Source organism: Hemitrygon akajei, chromosome 5 (assembly GCF_048418815.1).
Source record: "Hemitrygon akajei chromosome 5, sHemAka1.3, whole genome shotgun sequence".
NCBI classification, from domain to species: Eukaryota; Metazoa; Chordata; class Chondrichthyes; order Myliobatiformes; family Dasyatidae; genus Hemitrygon; species Hemitrygon akajei.
This window is the reverse complement of record NC_133128.1, coordinates 192,054,291-192,077,487: the sequence shown is the minus strand read 5'-3', so window position 1 is coordinate 192,077,487 and position 23,197 is coordinate 192,054,291. Positions and strand designations below refer to the sequence as shown.

The following is a 23,197-nucleotide window of genomic DNA, read 5'->3' as shown; positions in this document are numbered from 1 at the left end:
TATAGTCTAAAATTCAATTTAATATAATTCATCAGCGAATTGATCTCTAACCAGAACCCAGAAGAAGGCAATCTAACACAATTCTACAGAACTGGTGTCTGAAAAGAGGATGCTATCCAAGTTGCATGCCATCTTGGACAATGACTCCCATCCACTCCATAATGTACTGGTTAGGCACAGGAGTACATTCAGCCAGAGACTCATTCCACCGAGATGTAACACTGACCATCATAGGAAGTCATTCCTGCCTGTGGCCATCAAACTTTACAACTCCTCCCTCGGAGTGTCAGACACCCTGAGCCAATAGTCTGGTCCTGGACTTATTTCCACTTGGCATGATTAACTTGTTATTATTTAATTATTTATGGTTTTATATTGCTATATTTCTACGCTATTCTTGGTTGGTGCGGCTGTAACGAAACCCAATTTCCCTCGGGATCAATAAAGTATGTCTGTCTGTCTGTTGGCTTTCCATCAGTGCCCTACTAGCATAATCGTTATTCCACTCCACCCAACAATATTATCCCTATGACAAATGAAAGGGATTTTTAAAATCTCAATACAGAAACAGCACGCACCTACCACATCTACAGAATTCATTATTTATTTATTGAGCTTCACCACAAAATAGGCCCCAGCCCTTCAGGCCACACTGTCCTGCAATCCCCCAATATAATCCTAGCCTAATTATGTGGACAATTAACAGTGACCAATCCACCTACCAACCAGTACATCCTTGGACTGTGGAAAGGAAGCCGGAGCACCCGGAAGAAACCCACACAGTCACATGGAGAATGTACACACTCCTTACAGACAGCAGCAATCTGGGTATTGGCTATTGTTTGCTTTTTCCAGAAGATCTGTCACCTAAAATGCTCAAAAGTGTTGACAATCAAGAGTCATCTGTGAAGGAAGAAAGCAATAGTGCTGCAGAGCAGTGAACTAATCTTCTGACTGCTCCAGAACATGCAATCTGCTGTTTCCTCATCTGGGATAAATCAACTCCATCCATTGCAGTGAAGCCTTCCAAACAAACTGTGTTTTTCTTGACCATAATAGACATGCAGTGAACTTCCATGGCAATGTAAACACTTCCCCTCATACTAACAACTGAGCCAATCGCCCATGAATCAAAGCTTTCAAAACACAGAGAATGTCTTTGACAATCCCTGACCACAGAGGCATTCAAAACATTTTAAGTTATTAAAATCAACATAAAATACTTAGGCATTGAAATAAACTAAAAAAAAGTTTAAGAAAATCTAATTGGATATCCATCATGGCAGCACCATCCATCACAAGTGGAACCTCCCAGCGGCCAAACATTTTCATTCCCATTCCCATTCCCATTCTGACATAGTAATCCATGGCTTCCTCTTGGCCAAGATGAGTCCACTCTCAGGAACAACACCTTATACCCTCCAACCTGATGGGATGAATATTGATTTCTCTTTCTGGTGAACAGATTCCCCCTTCCTTTCTCTATTCCCCACTCTAACCTTCTCACCTGCCTATTACATCCCCCTTGGTGTCCTCCTTCCCTTTCTCCTACCGTCCACTCTCATCTCCTATCAGATTCCTCCTTCTCCAGCCCTCAACCTTTCCCACCCACCTAGTGCCTTCCAGCTAACCTCTTTCTCCACCCCACCTGTTTTATTCTAGCATCTTCCCCCTGCCTTCTCAGTCCTGAAGATGCCTGAAACGTTGACTGTTTTTTCACTTCCATAGATGCTGCCTGACCTGCTGAGCTCATCCAGCATTTTGTGTGTGTTTCTTTATTCCTACCACATTGCTGTCCATACACCTTCCCCAATAAACCTGGTGAGCTCAATCCCACCCTCCACCCCCCTCCACCTTCTCCTCCAACCACAGGTCCACTTGAATTTGGGGCCAAACATTCAGGGCCGGTCATGAGTGATGTGTACCAGACAGTGCATAATGCCTCAGTCAGCTTTTATGCCCTAAGCTTGCTACTCCAAAGTATTACTGTAATATCAAACCATTTCAGCCTACAGGGTGTTCTGGAATTTCCAGGCATATATTCATCACTTAACAGTGGCAATAGATATTGCTGTACTGACATGCAAATTCATTCATGGACTTCTCAATGACAATTATTGTCAGTAGTGTGTTTAGTCCAGCTGCTCCCACATGGCCCTTGTTTATGCCTCTGTTTATGCCTTTATTGACAAAGGCCTGGAGCAAACAGGACAGGTCAGCTATGTATGTATATTAATCTTTACATTACGACATTGAGAACCCATGCCAAATAAAAATACATTTTAAGCATCATTTTATTTATGACAGTAAACACTAAAACACAATTCAGTCCATTTAATTCTTGAGTTTCTACTCACCTTGATAAATTTTGTTCTGTCACTTTTGCTTTTTTCTCAGCACTGAGATTTCTGACGTATTTATCACTGAGGGAGAACCATTGTAGACAATATCAACAGAAACAACATGGGAGAAAATGCATATGTTTGCCTGGAAGCATGTCCTGTATGATCGTCACTTTTCAGCAATTGGTTAGAGACATAATCCAATAGCTTGTACAAACATGCACATATTTCCTTCACTCTCACAGTGTGGCAAGCAGTTGTGCTTCAGTTCACAGGTAAATCATAGAAAAAAGATGGCTTAGTTTAAGATGTGAGGAACATTGTGCTTTGTAACTTCAAAACATTAAATTAATTTAAAGGAAGACTTGGGAGTCCAGGAATGTGGTTCTAACTTCATGTTAATTTTAAACAAGAATATTTAGATATGTGTAAGATATGTGTGTGAGTGTGTGTGTATATAAATAAATATATATATACTGTTTTATTCAGCAAAATGAGACAACTTGGAGGAAGAGGCCTTTTTGACCCAATATTACATGACATTTTTATATGCTAAAGATCAAAGGTAGCAGCAGGACAATCATATAGTTACAAAGTATAATTCTTTATTTGAATTACATATAATTTTCACGCATCTTTCTTTGCACCCACACCTCAGATACCTAAAATGAATTCTAATCAGCACTACCTGGTTTTCAATTAAATAGTGTCCACAGCTCTAGAAAACTATTGCCCACGGCTGCATTTTAAATTTAATCTACATTCTACATTCAGGCCTAAAGACTGAAGTTAATATTTGCTTTCTACCCTAATATGCCCTAATTCACAACAAGGAACATTGTATATTATGATATTATAAAATGTATCCAACATTCCATGTTCTCTGTCTAAATGGAGCAAAAGTCAGAGCAAGGAATAAATATGCTATAAGTATATTCTGCTGGAATATCTATCTGATGCCTGGCTCCTAATTCAAATCATTCCACTTTGCTACTTGGTACCTCTGTACATTTATGAGCCTTCATTATGTGAAACCATTGTAATTGTCGCAGCTTATGGCTACCGGGGAGAGTTTAAAAGCTTCTTGCATTCCAATGGGTAATTGTTGATAAGGTCGCACACTACTCGAGTTTGCAATTTTGTTCCCCCAGATTGCAGTTAATCTTATGACAGTTCCAGCATACAGAGGATTTTGCCATGGAAATTTCCTTTTTAAAATATAGAATGAGTTACTTGACAAGACAAAGTGCAACTTATTGCACTATTAACAGACATAGACTACGATTTTAACATTAGCAAAAGAAATAATGAAATGACACATTGATAGAAGCGAAATAAATTATACATCTAAAATGTATCTGTCCAATAAAAATAAATGCCAACTGCACAGATACATGCACAATGTTGTGTTATGAATAAAGTCACTGGAGAGACACTGAACTAATGGATATAGAAGTGTTTATTCAGCAAAACAAGCTGCTATTCAAGGTACTCTCGGAAGAAGAAGCCTCCCTAACCCAATATTACATGACATTTTAATATGCTAAAGGTCAAAGGCAATTGCAAGACAATTTCACAGTTACAAGGCAAATACGAGGAAATCTGCAGATGCTGGAAATTCAAGAAACACACATAAAATGCTGGTGTAACGCAGCAGGTCAAGCAGCATCTATAGGGAGAAGTGCTGTTGACGTTTCGGGCCAAGACCCTTCATGAAACCCTTCACAGTCACAATGTATCTGAGATGCATCCTTTAAATTACATATGATTTCGCACACCTCCTTCTTCACACCCACACTCCAGACACCAAAATGAATGTTATTCAGCATTGTCTGGTTTGCAATCAACTCCAATCTGCAGCTCCAGTAAGGTTATTGTTCGGGCTGCATTTTCAATTCTACAGCCCAAATTCAAATCAGAAAATTGGTTGCTGTTAAAATTACTATTTGCTTTATAACCTAACTCCAGAATATGCTGTAACACACAACTCACAGGTATTTAAAGCAAATCCTGCAACTCATAATTCATTTAAACACTGAAATAGCTGCATTACTGCATGTAAAAACACCCTTAAATCAAACCACATGCACAGAATTCTATAAATTTGTAATTGCTCTTGCCCATGTCTGTGCACTGCAAGGACTATATATTTTACAGAGAAGTGGATCTAAGTGTGCAAATTGAGGACTTATCCATGAATGAGATAATGAGAAGAAAGGCAGACAAGTGCAAATCCTTCCCAGCTAGCATTTCATACAGGAGCTGCAGGTCTAACAAATCACTAAAATTTCAAATGTTATAATAATATACTCAGATGAAGTAAGAAGCGAGTTTGGATGATGAACACTGACATAGTCATATTATGTCTGCTTTCTTGTAATAATTCTCATGGAATTATTTTTAAAAATCTTTTCAAAAATGATGTAAGAAACCAAATGAATCATTATAGACTTTTCTTTCCCTGTAGGATCCTTTCAGTTAAGTGCTTTAAACCTGAATTAATATACAGACAGAACAAAACCCAGCAAACCTCATTTCTGTGTGTTTCTCTGAAGGGAATTTATTTTGTATCAGTTTATTTCTCTAACTTTGTAAGGGTATGTCATTTTATTTTCCAAAATCCAATGATCTCGTCTTGATTGTCCTGTACTTTGTTATCACAGCCTCTGTCCCAACTCTATGTGACAACTCTCTTTATTTTTACAGACAAATCAGGGTCTCCCTATGTCTATCTGTCCAATTAGTCTCAAATAATGGGCAGTTTTGTATCCTGGATTGGGTGTCATCTGGGAACTGCATAAAATCCTTGAGCAAAGGAAAAGGTTTTTATCTGATCTGTCTGGACTGAATGCAAATCTGTGTCCCAGAGGTGAAAGGACATTATCTAGCCCATTGTACCACCAGTGATAGAATGAGATATCAGTATGTCATTAGTGGTTCTCTGTCTAACCTATCCTGGGAGCCAGCACTCATGTGCTGCTGTAGAAATCTGACGAACCTCAAGTCAAAAAAAGATGATTGGATGCATCAGTCTTTCAACTACTAGTATTCAAAGTTATTTCAATTGCAAATCATGGTATGGGGAGCCACTGCACAGGATCAAAGTAAGCTACAGGGAGTTGTAAACTTAGTCAGCTCTGTCATGAGCACTAGCCTCCACAGTATCCAAGACATCTTCAAGAAATGATGCCTCAAAAAGGTGGCTTCCATCATTAAGGACCCTCATCTCCCAGATCATGCCTTATTCTCATTGCTACCAGCAGGGAGGAGTTATAGAAGCCTGAAGGCACACATTTAGTGATGCAAGACCATTGCCATCAGATTTCTGAATGGACGTTTAACCCACAAACACTACCTCACTACTATTTTATTTCTGTTTTCTGCACTAATTTAAGTACAGTATAAAAACACACACACACACACACATTTACTGTTATTCACAACTTTTTCTCTGTTATGTACTGTATGGCACTGCTGCCACAAAGTTAACAAATTTCATAATTTCATGACACATGCTGGTGATATTAAACCCGATTCTGATACTTCAAGCGACATATTTTGAAGCATATGTACACAGTGGGGATATTATATCTATTAATAAATTGGGCCTATCTGTCATGCCTAAAATCCACAGTAAGTTGCGCCTCATGATTTCTTCGATTGAATTGATGAGATTCAGACTCATTGACTTCACAAAGATCAGCATCATGAAGCATTTCCCTGCTTCACTGTAGATAGGCTTCTGCAAAGTGGCTGTTTTTGAATATCTTTGCAAGATTTCGGCTGTAAATGACATTAGAAGAATAATGTTTGGACTCGTAGACTGCAGAAAGGTAATTGCTTTTTTTCTGAAAAGATCAGTCTAACCTCAAAAAATGAAAGTTTCCCTGTGAAGATTGCATTCGTCCACATGTACGTAACTGCAAAATTGGTTCCGCTTTAACAGGCACAAAATCTACTGAAGATTAGCTCTCTATTTCAGAGTCAGGGAGAAATATGCATTTCAGTTGAATGAATATCTCAGCAGCATGAAAGTGAATCGTCCAACCTCAGGATAGTTCTGTGTTCCATCTCGACTTCATGCTGATTAGCTAATCTCAGTTCAAGCAGCTCCTGCAACATTACATTTGCTCCTTACAGCTTTAGGTTAAATAATATATGGTTCAATGAGTTCCACTGATATATTGAAGTTGCCCTGGCTTACACATCCCTCCCAGAATTTAGTAGTCTACGGACCTACAAAGGGGAATTTCTATAGAGGTCTTTCCACTAAGTAGTCAGTGATATCTTCATCAGAAGTGAAGTAGAAACCCTGAAAAAAGCCAGAAACATTGTGATTTCCCCCAGGGTTCTGTCGCACTTTTTAGAAAGTTACGGCATTTAATCAGGAGAACTTCCGCAAAGAGCATAACATCCACTGACTACTCTCTTCATAAACACTAAATACTAAATGCATTTGAAGATGAATGAATATTTTAGCAGCATGAAATTGAAGAAATAGTTAAGGGCAGCCAGAACAGGATCTTCAATAAGTACATCATATTTCACACAACCCTTAAACTGAAGCCAAGAAAAATCATACATGACCACATAAAAAGCTCATATGACTTCAAGAACTCCATTCCATGTTGGGCTTTCATTAACATTCACTTTCTTTCAACCAATGAAAGAATCTGGATATATCCACAGGTTAAATTTAACAGTTACTACCCCTCAAGCATCAGGCTCTTGAGCCAAAAGGGATATCTTCACATGCCCCAGATGTTCCCACAGCCAATAGACTCACTTTCAAGGACTCAAGCTCAAGAAAAACAGCTACAATCTGCTGCAAAACAACAAACTGGGAAAGATTGAGTCAAGATTCACAACGAATAGTACACATGACTTGTGGCGAGGGCTGCATACCATCACGGACCTCAAAGCCAAACATTGTGGTGCCGCCAACATCGCAGCCTCTCTCCTAGATGAGTTCAATTACTTTTGAGCTCAGTTCAGTGTCGCTAACTCTGAGCCTCAGAGGAAAGCCACCGCTATAGCCTGCAACCTCGTCATCTCTGAGGCTGAAGTACTTTTCCAGCGAGTGGACAGTCGCAAGGCTGCGGGACCAGATGCCATCCCAGGGCGAGTACTCAGGATGTGCACAGCACAACTGGCAGGTGCGTTTACAGACATTTTTAATCTCTCCCTCTCCCAGTGTAGAGTGCCCTCCTGCTTCAAATTATCCACCATTGTCCCTGTATCAAAAAAGACCAAGGTAACATGCCTGAACGACTGGCGTCCTGTCGCACTCACCTCCATAATAAGCAAATGCTTTGAGAGACTGGTCGAGGATTAAATCTGCAGCTTGCTACCACCCAAACTGGGCCCCCTACAATTAACCTACCGACACAACTGATCGATAGATGACACAATAGCCATTGCTCTACATGCCATCTTTACACATCTGGAGGAGAAAGATGCTTATGTGAGAATGCTATTCTTGGACTATATCTCAGCATTCAACACCATAGTTTCATTCAGGCTCAACAAGAAGCTCAGAGACCTCGGCCTTGACCCTGCCTTGTGCAGCTGGATCCTGAACTTCCTGTCAGATCGCCAGCAGGTGGTAAGAGTGGGCTCCCTCACCTTCAACCTTCTGACTCTGAATACAGGAGCCCCTCAGGGATGTGTCCTTTACTCCCTGTATACCCATGACTGTGTCGCCACCCACAACTCTAATCTGCTAATTAAATTTGCCGATGACACTACATTGATTGGTCTTTACTCAAACAATAACGGGTGGCCTACAGGGAAGAAGTCATCTCTCTGACACAGTGGTGTCAAGAAAACAGCCTCTCCCTCAATGTCGCAAAAACAAAGGAGCTGGTTGTGGATTACAGGAGGAATGGAGACAGGCTAACCCCTATTGACATCAGTGGATCTGGGGCTGAGAGGGTGAACAGCTTTAAGTTCCTCAGCATCCACATCACTGAGGACCTCACGTGATCTGCACACACCAGCTGTTCGGTGAAAAAAAGCACAACAGCACCTCTTCCACCTCAGACGGTTGAGGAAGTTTGTTATGTGCCCCCAAATCCTAAGAACTTTCTACAGAGACACAATTGAGAGCATCCTGATTGGTTGTAGACAATAGGTGCAGGAGTAGGCCATTCAGCCCTTTGAGCCAGCACCACCATTCAATGTGATCATGGCTGATTATTCACAATCAGTACCCTGTTCCTGCCTTCTCCCCATATCCCTTGACTCTGCTATCTTTAAGAGCTCTATCTAACTCTTTCTTGAAAGCATCCAGAGAATTGACCTCCACTGCCTTCTGAGGCAGAGCATTCCACATATCCACCAACTCTCTCGGTGAAAAAGTTTTTCCTGAACTTCGTTCTAAATGGCCTACCCCTTATTCTTAAACTGTGGCCTCTGGTTCTGAACTCCCTCAACATCGGGAACATGTTTCCTGCCTGGTATGAGAACTGTACCTCCCTTGATCATAGGACTCTGCAGAGAGTGGTGCAGACAGTCCAGCGCATCTGTAATTGTGAACTTCCCATGATTCAGGACATTTACAAGGATAGGTGTGTAAAAAGAGCCTGTAGGATCACAGCGGACCTGTGTCATCCCAACCACAATCTATTCCAGCTGCTACCATTTGGGAAAAGGTACCGCAGCATAAAAGCCAGGACCAACAGGCTCTGGGACAGCTTTTTTAACCAGGCCATCAGACTGATGAACTTACACTGATTTGAATGTACTCTATATTACATCGACGGTTCTATTTATTATTAATTATTATACATTACTATGATTGCACATTGCATAAAGATTTTTGCTCCTCATGTATGTGAAGGATGTAAGAAATAAAATCAATTCAACTCATCTCGCTTGATATTTATTGTTTATTTATTTATTATAATTATTTTTCTTTTTGTATTTGCACAGTTTGTTGTCTTTTACACACTGGTTGAGTGCCCAAGTTGGTGTGGTCTTTCATTGATTCTGTTTTGGCCATTATTCAACAGATTTATTGAGTATGCCCGCAAGAAAAAGATCTCATGGTTGTATATGGCAATATATGTACTTTGATAATAAATTTACTTATTTGGATATTTTATGGACATTGCTTAGGGGTAAAGATAATTTCTGTAAATATTATTTGTTGACAAACACAGCCAAAAAATGAATGCTAAAAGTTTGCTTGTTGTTCTCCAGAAATTTTGAATGGTCCATTTTATGTTTAATGATAACATCATCAAATTGTCCAGGTGCCTAGTTGCAGCTCTCCATATTAAAGTAATCATTATTCTGTCTCTGATGCCCAGTTCATTGACCATAATTACTGAGTTTCTAAATTTAATTTCTCTGAATGCCACTCTGTATGTTGTTGTATCTTTAAAAAAATAACCTATGCAAAAATTCAATGATTTCCAAAAAACATGGTTGGAAATACTTAGGAAGTTAGGCTGAATGTGTGACAAGAGAGAAAAAATGTCTTGGTATAGATGATCTGCTGACTGTTTCCAGCATATAATGCTTTCTTTATATATTTTATGTACCCAGCAGTTTTATAGCACTTACTAAACTCCTGATGAGTAGTAAGTTAAAACTTGTTTTAATCTGACTAATGTCAAATGCTGGTTCATCAGAATTTGAAGATGCAAATATCCTTCAAATGGTGAAAATCCTTGAGCATTTCCCACAAAAAGTACTCAAACCATTCCAAATATTGAGAACAAGTTTCTACTTATAAAACTGTGATTTCAGACTCGAGTACATGAGAAATAGAAATGCTGAAGTGAGTGAGGACTTATTAAATAGTTTAAATTGGTGACAATATATTGAGTCATATTCCCCTGCACACAAAGCTTTCAATTTACACATGCTCTGAGTATGCCTTCAAAGATGATAGCAACAATCATGAAATCCAGAAGTTTAGAAAGGTCAATTAAGACTATTTCAGATTTTATATCCAATATTGGATGGGGCTATCATAGGCATAGCCAACATTTCTTACCATTTCATTTTGCCCTTTAAGAGGGTCATGGTTGAGAGCTGTTTTATTAAACCTATTGGGAAGGTACTCACACAATGTTATTAAATGGAGAATTCCAAGAGTAGAACCAGGGATGATAAAGGAACAGCAAAATATTTCCAAAACATCTTAGCGATTATGGTGGGGAATTTGAAGATAGTGGTGTTCCTATACAGCTGATGTCCCTTTTAGAGTCACAACTCCGTGATGCACCACTGGAATAGTCCAGAAAAGGAACTTTTGTTGCTTATATACACTCAGCCATTGTGCGCCTGTGGTGGGGAGAATGAACACCAAGAGTAGCAGATGGGTGCCAGTTGGGTAGACTGATTTGATGCCACCACCAAAAGTTGTTAGGCCTATTAACTGTATTTGAAAAAGCATGGAGTCTGGGCTTTGCTCAGCAATATGGTAGGTAGTGTACTCTGCTTGCTGTCTGCCTAACTACATATTGGAAGCTTATGAAGCAGTTTAATGCTGGATACATGAATGCTGGATGGGGAAATAACTAGATTTTTTTAACTTGGCAAAAGCTTTGGAAGATTTTGCAAAATACAGAATTATTCACCTTATGGGGTATCATATTATGTAAACCTTACACACCAAATACCATTTAGATCAAATCAATTATTTACCAAATCTATATGTACTTTAAAAAAAGATAACTCATTAATTCCTAAACAACAGCATGCTATACCAGCAATGCCTATGGTGTTATCACTACTGAAGATCAAAAGACAATGGCATTATTAGCAATCCATGCCAAGGAACAGTATTTGCTGCTATTAACACCATTGCTTTGCACAGATCAAAAGAAATTTATTTTGTAACCCTGCTACATTCTAATGAAAGTGCAATTGTTCTGCAACATGATATTAAATTATGTCAAGAAAAAAAGCACAATACATATATATGGATTTTTAAAAAACAGACTTAAAAAGGAACATTTGCAGGCTTTCTGTGTTTTCTGGTGGCCCAGTCAAATTGTGAGCAAGAAAAGAGGTGACTCACAGTTCAGTGGGTGAAATTTAAAAAGGCATATTCTTATTTGTCCTTGCTAATGAATCGCAATTTTATAAAAAGCAGCAACGTATAACTAAAAGCAGCTTTTAACATTTTCTGGTGGTCCAATCAAATTGCGATTCATTAGCAAGGGCAAATAAGAATATGGCAGAGACAAGTAGAGAGCCCATTGTTGGAGTGGGCCTGTGTTAGAGTGGAGAGGCTTTGGCTCATTAAGTTTCAGTGAGAACAGGCTTGGGCAAGGTAAGTATCTGGTAAGTCTGTGGGTATATTTAAAGTGAAAATTGATAGTTTTCTGATTGGTCAGGACATCAAAGGATATGGCAAAAAGGCAGGTGTATGGGGTTTGAGTGGGATCCGGATCAGCCATGATGGAATGGCAAACCAGACTCAATGGGCTGAATGGCCTAACTCTGCTCCTATGTCTTTCTGTCTTATGGTCTTATGAAACACATTGTATCTAAAGTAGAAACAAGAAGGCAAAGGGTTGGGGTGGCTCTGTTGGAAAAAATTAAATCAAATGCTTAGAAAGAAGTGACATAGGATCAGAAGATGCAACGTCCTTATGGGTAGTGTTAAGAAGGTTGGCATCCATCCATCCTGAAGGACAATGGGTGACAATGATTATCTTCTGAATTCCAGTGATTACAGGCCCAGAGCCATCAAATGCTCTTCATATAACAAGCCTGGAATCTTTTTTGTGAACCTCTTTGAACCCTCTCCAGCTTCAGAATAGAATGAGGTTTTGGGTATTTCGAGGCACATGATAAAGTAGGGCAAAATCAGCGTGATTTCCTTAAAGTAAAATCTTGCCTTGGAATTCTTCTAGAAAACAACAGCTTTGGAGAATGGGCAAGGAAGTAGCAGGTGGAACACAAATGGAAGTGTGTGGGCATGTACTTTGGAAGAAGGAATAAAATTGTGGACTATTTTCTAAGCAGGGAGAAAATCCAAAAATCTGAAGTGGGAAGGTATTGGGAATCATCTTGCAGGATTCCCTAAAGGTTAATTTGCAGGTTAGGTTGGTTGTGAGGAGGGAAATGCAATGATGGCATTCGTTTTGAGAGGACTGCAATGTAAGAACATTGGTGTAATGCTGACGCCTTATAAGCACTGGTGAGGCCTCACTTGAAGTATTGTGTGCAGTTTTGGGTCCCTTACCTAAAAAGGATGTTCTGACATTGGAGAGGGTTATCATATGAGGAGCATTTGATGGCTCTGGTCTTGTACTTGCTGGAAGTTAGAAGAATGGGGGGGGGGGATCTCTCTGAACCCTGTCGAATCAATATTCAAAAGTCTTTTTCTTCACTACATCGACAACTCCATTGGCGCTGCCTCCTGCACGCATGCTGAGCTCGTTGACTTCATTAACTTTGCCTCCAACTTTCACCCTGCCCTCAAATTTACCTGGTCCATTTCTGACACCTCCCTCCCCTTTCTTGATCTTTCTGTCTCCATTTCTGGAGACGGCTTATCTACTGATATCTACTATAAGCCTACAGACTCTCACAGCTACCTGGACTATTCCTCTTCCCACCCTGTATCTTGCAAAAATACTATCCCCTTCTCACAATTCCTCCATCTCTGCCACATCTGCTCTCAGGATGAGGCTTTTCATTCCAGGACGAAGGAGATGTCTTCCTTTTTTAAACAAAGGGGCTTCCCTTCTTCCACCATCAACACTGCTCTCAAATGCATCTCTCCCATTTCCCGCACATCTGTCCTCACCCCATCTGCCCGCTACCCCACTCGGGATAGGGTTCCCCTTGTCCTTACCTACCACCCCACCAGCCTCCAGGTCCAACGTATAATTCTCCGTAACTTCCGCCACCACCAACGGGATCCCACTACCAAGCACATCATTCCCTCCCTCCCTCTTTCTGCATTCCGCAGGGATCGCTCCCTACGCGACTCCCTTGTCCACTCCCCCCCCCCCCCCCATCCCTTCCCATCGATCTCCCTCCTGGCACTTATCCTTGTAAGCAGAACAAGTGCTACACCTGCCCTTACACTTCCTCCCTCACCACCATTCAGGGCCCCAGACAGTCCTTCCAGGTGAGGCGACACTTCACCTGTGAGTCGGCTGGTGTGGTATACTGCGTCCAGTGCTCCCGGTGTGGCCTTTTATATATTGGTGAGACCCGACGCAGACTGGGAGACCATTTCGCTGAACACCTACGCTCTGTCTGCCAGAGAAAGCAGGATCTCCCAGTGGCCTCACATTTTAATTCCACGTCCAATTCCCATTCCGATATGTCTATCCATGGCCTCCTCTACTGTCAAAATGAATCCAAACTCAGGTTGGAGGAACACACTTATATACCGGCTGGGTAGGCTCCAACCTGATGGCATGAACATTGACTTCTCTAACTTCCGTTAATGCCCCTCCTCCCCTTCTTACCCCATCCCTGACATATTTAGTTGTTTGCCTATTCTCCATCTCCCTCTGGTGCTTCCCCCCCCCCCTTTCTTTCTCCCTAGGCCTCCCGTCCCATGATCCTTTCCCTTCTCCAGCTCTGTATCACTTTTGCCAATCACCTTTCCAGCTCTTAGCTTCATCCCACCCCCTCCGGTCTTCTCCTATCATTTCGCATTTCCCCCTCCCCCCACTACTTTCAAATCTCTTACTATCTTTCCTTTCGGTTAGTCCTGACAAAGGGTCTCGGCCCGAAACGTTGACAGTGCTTCTCCTCATAGATGCTGCCTGGCCTGCTGCGTTCCACCAGTATTTTGTGTGTGTTGTTCAAAAGTCCTAGATAGAATAAATATGGAGAGGATGTCTCCTATGGCGGAGGAATCCAGGGCCAGAGGGCACAACTTCAGAATAGAGGGACATCCATTTAGAACAGCGATCAGGAGGAAATTCTTTAGCCAGAGAGTGGCGGATCTGTGAAATTCACTGCCACATGCAGCTGTGGAGGCCACGTCATTGAATGTAGTTAAGGCTGGGGTTGATAGGTCCTTGATTAGTTAGGCAATGAGATGTTGCAGGGAGGCTAGTGTTGAGAAGGAAATGGATCAGCCATGATCAAATGGCAGAGCAGGCTCAATGGGCTAAATGACTTGTGGTCTTACAAAGTCTTGAGTCAATAATATGTGTCGCAAGTATTGTTTATACTTCTGACATGCCTGATATGTTGGGGGGTATAAAACAGTGATATCTGTATCAATATAATGATTAGTAGATTCTACTTCTGTGTAAATGAAGTATTAAACACAATGGAGCAAATAACTGTGGATCAGCCTGATCTATATTCATTCCGTTTGTTTGCTGTAATGGAGTTTTAGTTAAGCTGTTGTGATCACTAATTAAAGCCTTGTGATATATGTCTCCACAGATCAGAATTGTTTTCTTATCTTAATGAACTTGCTCGGGCAATAGTTATACGATTCCTTTGACACTCCTAATCTTCCGTGATTCCAAATTAAGATCAAATGGAGAAGTTGCTTAACTAACTGTTGCATCAATCAACATTGCTCATATTCTGTAGGCAGCGCAAATCTACTTCCAACTCACCTGAATGTGGGTCTTTAATATATCCATGCATCAGTATCTAGTAACTGGGCCATTAGATTTACTCTTGTGCCAAGATGATGCCACTCCCAGGGTCGCCTCTAGCCTGATGGCATAAATATCGATTTTTTCCTCCAGTAAAAAAAAATTGCTCCTCCTCCCCCTTCTTCTATTCCTCACTTTGGCATCTTAACTCTACTCACCTGCCTATCACCTCCCCTTAGGTCCCTTCCTACTTCCCTTTCTACGCAAACTTCGAAGAAAGTAGAGGTGCTGCTGTGCCCACTTTATAATGGTGCTTACATTCAGATCCCAGGACAGATCCAAGGAGTTTAATGCTACTAACCCTCTCCACCTCTGATCCTGGCTTATTGACCTCTCCGGGGTTCACAACCTGTGATACATGGACCTTTGGTTAATGATAAGGGTCCGTGGCATAAAAAAGATTGGGAAGCTCTGCTAGCTTTGTCCTCCTGTAGTCAATAATCAGCTGTTTGGTTTGCTGACATTGAGCAAGAGGTTGTCGTTGTACCCTGAACCAGATTTTTGATCTCTCTCCTATATGCTAATTTGTCACTGCCTTTGATTTAGCTGACAATAATGGTGACATCAGCAAACTTAAGTATGGTATTAGACCTCTGTATCGCCTCCAAATCATATGTATAAAGTCTAGGGGTAGAAGCACCCAAACATTTGTTGCATCTGTTCTGATGGTGTGTGTGGAGAAAATGCTACAGTATTGTCAATCCATATCTGGGGTCAGCCAGTGAGAAAACCGAGGATCCAGTTGCACAGGGTAGTATCAAGGCCTCGATCTTGGAACTTAGTAATGAGTTTCAAGGAGATGATAATATGGAATTCTGAACTGTAGACAATGAAGATCATAGATTATCCAGGTCTTCCAGAGCTGAGTGAAGTGGCATCTGATCTTGACCTGTTGTGATAATAGGCAAATTGGACCACTTATTAAAGATTAGGTTATTTTATGTAAAGTTTTCAAATGTATAATTATCAAACACTTTGTTGGTATATAAGAAGGGAAAGTAACTTCTTTTGAAATTTCAGTATTCACCATAATGAGGGCAAAGCTCTCCCCACTACTGAGCACATCTACACATAGAGCTGTCGCAGGAAACCATCATTTATCATCTGAGACTCCCACCACCCAGGTCCATGCTCTCTTCTCACTGCTGCCATCAGGAAGAAGGTACAGAAGCCTCAGGACTCATATCACCAGGTTCAGAACAGTTATTACCCCTCAACCATCAGGTTCTTGAACCAAAGGGGATTACTTCACTCAACTTGTCCCATCATTGAAATGTTGCTATAACCAATGGACTCACTTTCAAGAACTCTTCATCTTATTTTCTCAATATTCGCTGCTTATTTATCTATTACTATTTCTTTTTGTATCTGTACAACTTGTTGTATTTTGCTCCCTGGTTGAGCGCTCAAGGTGGAGCAGCTATTCGTTGATTCTGTTATGGCTTTTACTCTGTTATCGATTTACTATGATTGCTTACAAGAAAATGAATCTCAGGGTTGTATATGGTGACATACAGGTACTTTGATAATAACCTTACTTTGAACTTTGAATCTTCACTTATTATTTTAAATGATGAACTTGCTCAGAGAAGGGCTATCATCATTCTGAACTTACTGGGTTTATATGTGCTAGATTTCAGAAAAGCAAGAGATGACTTAACTGAAACATAAAAGATTTTCAGGGGTCTTTCTTGACCAGATGGATGTAGAAAGAATATTTCCTTCTGTGGGCCAATGTAGAACAAAGAGTCATTTTATAAATGAGAACTTTCCCATTTAAAAGAGAGTTAGGGATATATTTTTCTCTGCCCTGGGTCCATGGACACCTTGCTTAATGATTTTGGTCCATGGTATTAAAAAGGCTGGGAACCCCTGCAAGATGAAGTAGCATGTTGAATATTTGTATTTTAGGGCAGATAGAAGAATATTTGAAAGAATGCGGGTGAAATATTCCTGCAGGTAAATCAGAACATAGACTTAGACAAAAGATGACAAATAGAGCAGACATGATTTTATTGAACAATGAAGCAGGCTCTAATGATTGAGAGGTCTACATTTGCTCCCAACTTCTACTTTCTTTGGATGTATTCTGACCCTGGATACATTGTGTGATACCAACACATATAGCAAAGTACTTCATCTACTAAAAAAAGATTAAAATACGAAAATGGCGAAAACACTCGCCAGCAAACAAAGTCTTAAGCACATATATACAGTTAGGGGGTCAAAGGCACAATACTGTATTTTCAATGTGGAGTGGTCAGTGAGTTTGTAATTCTGGTGGAAGCATGGGGCGTTTTAAATGGTGAGGGTGAGGCAGCATGGGAAGGCTGTAGCTCAGCTGGTAGAAAATGAATGCCAGGGGCAGGAGGACAGTGTGGGTGCAGACACACCCAGCCCTGAGACACCAGGCAAGGTCATTTGGTTCTAAACAATTGAGTTATTGATCATTACAGAATGTCTCTCTGGTGCTTCCTGCTCCCTCCCCTTCCCCTCTTCCCAACCATGATTCCCCTCTCCCTACTCACTTCCCACTCTCGGTCCACAACAGAGACCCATATCAGAATCAGGTTTATCATCACTCACGTATGTCATGAAATCTGTTTTTTTTTTGTGGTAGCAATACAGCGTAATACATAAAATTGCTACAATACTGTACAAAATTCTTAGGCACCCTGACTATATGTATGTGCCTAAGACTTTTGCACAGTACTGTATGCATTGAGAGCAGATGTGGAAAAGTTTATTTTATACAATAAAACAGGGTTCATAGACCCTTGCTTAATGGCAATGGACCATGATTTGAAAAGGGGTTGAGAACCCCTACAATAGAGCATTCCTTAAGACCAAACAGATTCATTAGTAGCCCTGATCCTATTCACATTCCAGCCTCTATGCTGAATGAAATTAACTGCTTAATCAGTGATATGCTTTACACTAAAGGTTCAAGAAATAAGTGTTCTCTCTCAGATTTGATTTTCTCTTGGGAAGTCGTAACTGAGTACGCTTAGCCTTGGATATAATTTCAGGTGATCCGTTAACATTCAAACAGAAGCTTTTGGAGATTAATTCATCACCATTGTTATATACTGTTCATATGACATGGGTGATCATTACCATGATTGTTCTTGGCAAAGGTTTCCACAGACTGCTTTCCCATTGTCTTCTTCTGGGCAGTGTCTTTACAAGACAGGTGACCCCAGTCATTATCAACACTCTTCAGAGACTGTCTGCCTGGTGTCAGTGGTCACATAACCAGGACTTGTGATATGCACCGGCTGTTTATATGGCCATTTGGCCATCCACCACCTGATCCCATGACTTTACATGACTCTGATCCGAGGTTGGGTGATGGCTAAGCAGTTGCTACGCCTTGCCCTAGGGTGACCTGCAAGCTGGCGGAGGGAAGGGGCACCTGACATCTTCTTCGGTAGAGACGTATCTCCATCCAACCACACATACTTCATCTATTTTACCAATTAATTATAGCCGTTTTATTACAAATTATGTAGACATACAGTGTGACAATTAAATTATGAAACTGGTAAGTTGACTATTAAATTCTAAACCCAACTCAAGGGGTTACCACAATTACTCACTCAATCATTGTTCCCAGTTCTCTGGCAATTCAGAACTGCTTGGCTGTGACCTTTTACTTGGTCTAATTGATGCAGTTTGCTTCACAGCTGTAGAATATAAATAGTTTTAAAGCTCTCTTGCAGGCTTGCACTAATCTACATACACTTGCTGAGGGGTTTGTGATGGATATTGAAGAACAGAAAAAGAGCGATCCTCTGAATAGACAGTCATGATTTGTTAATGAATGAACCATACTAAAACAAGTGGAATTTGAGCTTTTATTATTGGAGCTAAGAATATATATGTAATGTGGGAACTATAAATTTAGTTAAGCAATGGTTACTTTCAGTTCTACTTAATTTACCTGAATAACCCATCTATAATATCATGCCTACAGCTCAACAGAATGATAGATGGAATTTTTACCACACAGTTTTCATTGGTCAGGATGTCATCTGGGTAAATACTAGACTGATAAGATAATATTCTAACTGCAGCAGAGGTGGTCAAGTGTCTTAGTCTAAAAAGTCGACTGTTTACTCATTTCCATAGACACTGCCTGACCTGCTGAGTTCTTCCAGCATTTGTGTGCGTGTTGCTCTGGATTTCCAGTACCTTGAGAATCTCTTGTGTTTACTTATCTCTTATGCCTTCAGATGGGACATCATCTGGTGAATGCATTGAGTGCACCAGAATTCTCCAAGTTTACCAATGTTAGTGTTAGGTGAAGTTCTTACATATTGCTTACTGGTGAACCAGCAACTGCAGAATCTCTTCTGTGTATGTAGGTGTTACTTTTTAAAGCAATGGTTGAGTAGAATTGGAAGGAAAATGGAAGGGATTCAAAATACACAGCACATTAGAGGGGACTTGCAAAGAAAAACACAAATTTTCATGTTTTTGAAACATCTACTTCATCCAACTCAACTGTCTGGTGGTGAAACCAAATTTAAAATTGTTCAGAAACGATTAATGAGAGATTTATTTTTACATAAGAAATACTGGTGAACTATTTCTGTTCATGAAAAAAATGAAATGTTTGAACATGGAAATATGATTTGATAAAGCATGCTCAGTGGGAAATGAGTTTCAATACAATGCATTGTGGGAATTTACAAACTGAATGGGAGGTTAGGTTATAGAAAACATTTATCTGTGCTGTAAGCTATTATTTTGCAAAATACATGTCTTTTCCTTTGGGGCTTTGGAATGAAAAGTCTTAAGTATTCATGCCTTTCATTTCAAGGATGTAACCTGCTCAGTTTTTCCTAAGATTTACATTTCCTTTCAAGTTTTAATCGAAATATGCTATGCTTATCAAGTTACTGAATTCTCTTAAATGGAAGTATTCATTACTTCACTGTACTGGAAAAGTGAAATATTTATAAGAATAGTGATCTCCAAATTGCTCCTAAAGATGGTAGGAATCCCATCAGAGTTAACTCTTTGAGCTTAATTACACTGCCTGAGAGCAGGCAGTGATACAGTATATTCATCCCTTTTGCTCAAGAGACACTCATTATTCAGTGGAAGTGATTTCTGAAATATAAGATTTAAATACCTTTAATGATTTACCAGTGATGTACCAGCATCAGCGGATCTGGTAATAGACTCAACAGGGACAGGCAACTCACCCAATGCAACACATGCCAGCCTACCAGATGGAGGCCAAGGCCAGTTTGGAGAATGGATATAAAAGGAAGGATGTAATGTTGAGGCTTTACAAGGCGCTGGTGAGGCCTCGTTTAAAGCATTGAGATCAGATTTGGTCCCCTTATCTAAGAAAATATATGCTAATAGTGGAAAGGATTCAAAGAAGATTCACAAAATGATTCTGGGATTGAAAGGCTTATCATATGAGGAGTGTTTGATGGCTCTGGGCCTGTACTCACTGGAACTCAGAAGAATGAGGGAAGGCCTGATTGAAACCTATCAGAGTTAACTGAGAGTTAAGTGCACCAAGTTCCTGGGAATTCACATCAAGGATTAACTCGCCTGGTCCCTTAATATCACCTCCCTGAAGAAGAAGACACAGCAGTGCCTCCACTTCCTAAGAAGATTAAGGCAAGCAAGGCTTCTTCCCACCCCTCACCCCCCACCATCTTAATTACATTTTACAGAAGCATCATTGAGAGGATCCTTGCAAGATGCATCTCCATCTGATATGGGATCAACCAAGCAACAGACCAGAAGTCCCTACAAAGAACTGTGAGACCACCTAAGAGGATCGTAGGGGTCTCCCTGCCGTCCATTAGGGACATTTATCAGGAGCCCACACATCCATCCAGCATCCTCTTTGTCAGGCTGGAGACCATGATGCCTGAAAACAAGAACAGTCAGGATGAGAAGCATTTTCTTCCCCCAGGCCACTATGCTCCTTAACTCCCTGCCCCATCATATTTGAAGTGTCACAGGTTGTTCTGTTCTGTACCTCACAATATTTAATATTAATGCACCTTAGTTTGTTATTTATGTATGATTCATCTATAGATTTATCCTTCATAATTTACCTTCATCCTTACCTTCATAATTTATCATGTGCTATGTTCCCACTATGCTTTACAGCCTGGTTCAGAGAAATGTTGTCTCATTTCTATATACATTATATACATGTATATAGTTAAATGACAATAAACTTGACTTGTCTTAACTTGCCTTGACTTGATATTTAAGGCAAAGGCTGGTAGATTCTTGATTAGACGGGGCATGAAAGGATACAGGAAGAAGGCAGGAGATTGGGGCTGAGAGGGTAATGGATTGGCCATGATGAAATAGCATAGGAGACTCAATGGGCCAGATGGCTGAATTCTGCTCCTAAATGTATGGTTTTATGGATTTCATTACCAACTCGTCAGTCAGCAGAACATGCCAATCCAATGTGCGGTGTGCCCCAGGAGCTGCAAGCTGACCTGGAGACTGTCCTGTCTGGCAAGTGAATAGCTCTGTATTCAGAGCTGAGATGGGAAATATTGGTAAGGGTTGGTTGGTAGAAGGTAATCATACTTAATTGCTCCACAACAATTGTAAACAGACACTTTAACAATCTTGTTTATTCTATACTATTTAGAAAAGCAAAGCAAAGCACTGTACTCATCAGATTGACAAGTAGTGTCCTATCTGATTCATGAGACCTTGTCTTAAGCTGGGGGACCGCTTTGTTGAGCACTTTGACTCCATCCACCAAAGCGAAACTGCCCGATAACCAAACATTTTAATTTCTATTCCCATTCCGGTTCCTTCATGTCGGTCCCTGGCTTCTTCTTGTGGAGGAACAAAACCTTATATTCTTTCTGGGCATTCTCCAACCTGATGGTATGAATATTGATTTCTCCTTCTGGTTAAAAAAAAAATCCTTTCCCCTTCCCTCTTTATCCTCCTTCGCCTCCCACTTTTTTTTCTTCTGGCATTTTCCCCCTTCCTTCCCAGTGCCGAAGAAGGGTTTTGTCCCAAAACGTCAACTGTTTATTCATTTCCATAGATGCTGCTTGACGTGCTGAGTACCTCCAGCATTTTCTGTGTGTTAAAAGGATTTAAATTTGTATACGCACATGTGTGTATATCACTGATATGTTTAAAGGTTCTTTGAAGTCAACGCAGAGCTGCACACAGACACTCCACAAGCCTTGTGAGAGCAGCACAAGCTATGGCACAAATGTCAATGGAAATAATAGCTATTTGTAGTTGTAGTTCTGGCAGGTACTATGTTAATCTACTCCTATGTTTAGAACTGATAGAAGACTATTAGCACTTGAATTATCATTTCCTCTTATTAATTTCTAAAATTATAATTATGTAAGTATCAATTATAATATAATAATTTTAAATTTACATTCAGTAATAACCAATCAGAATTAAAGCAAATTCACTGGCTCAGCTAATTGTAATTTTTCACAACAATGTTATCCTTGAAAATTAATTTTGAAATTTAGGAATCACAACTTTTAATTTATCATTCTGTTGGATTTCAGAATTGAAAGGGAAAATGATGCTTATTAAAGTGTAAATGTACAGTATATGGAAAAAAACTCAAAGTCCACAAAACCCGTTCTCTGTATAACAGTTTTTTTTTATCTTTCTGCAGGTTTTTCATTTCTCCTTCACCGCATCATATGCTATTTATGACATACATACCAGGTCAGTGAAATATCTCTGTGAAGCTATTTCAAAACTTTTCAATTTCCTCCATCTTTTTGAGGATGTCATTTAATATTGAACAACATTTAAATTGCATGTGGTAGGGAGAAAAGGACATTAGGTGATGGGTCAGTGATTATAAAAGTGCATGCATTGTGGTTCAGAAGGGCCGTTTGTTACTTCTTACTAAATGTTCTGGATGAAGCCAAAAGAACCAATCATCATCATTGTGTGCCATGGGCGATCATGGTCTTCCATCTGTCTACTGAGCCTGTGGGGAAGGTACCTCCTCACCATGTTGCTCTATCCATGACCATGGTTGTTCTTGGCAAATTTTTCTTCAGAAGTGGTTTGCCATTGCCTTCTTCTGGCCAGTGTCTTTAGAAGATGGGTGACTTCAGACATTATCAATACCCTTCAGAGATTGTCTGCCTTCTGTCAGTGGTCGCATAGCCAGGACTTGTGCACCAACTGTTCCCTTGTCTTCACATGACCCTGTTATGGTGGAGGGGAACAGCTAAACAGGTGCTACACCTT

At 40.3% G+C, this 23,197-nt stretch overlaps 1 protein-coding gene across 2 annotated transcripts in view; it reads left to right on the top strand.

Annotated features, from left to right (window-relative positions):
- The window catches only part of LOC140728601 (inactive dipeptidyl peptidase 10-like), a 1,645,453-nt gene that overhangs the window by 1,404,636 nt on the left and 217,620 nt on the right, over positions 1-23,197 (top strand). For both annotated transcript variants that reach the window (XM_073047583.1, XM_073047584.1), the window contains exon 6: positions 22,608-22,660. In XM_073047583.1, the coding sequence (XP_072903684.1) occupies positions 22,608-22,660 (53 nt within the window). The remainder of the gene's footprint in view (positions 1-22,607; positions 22,661-23,197) is intronic.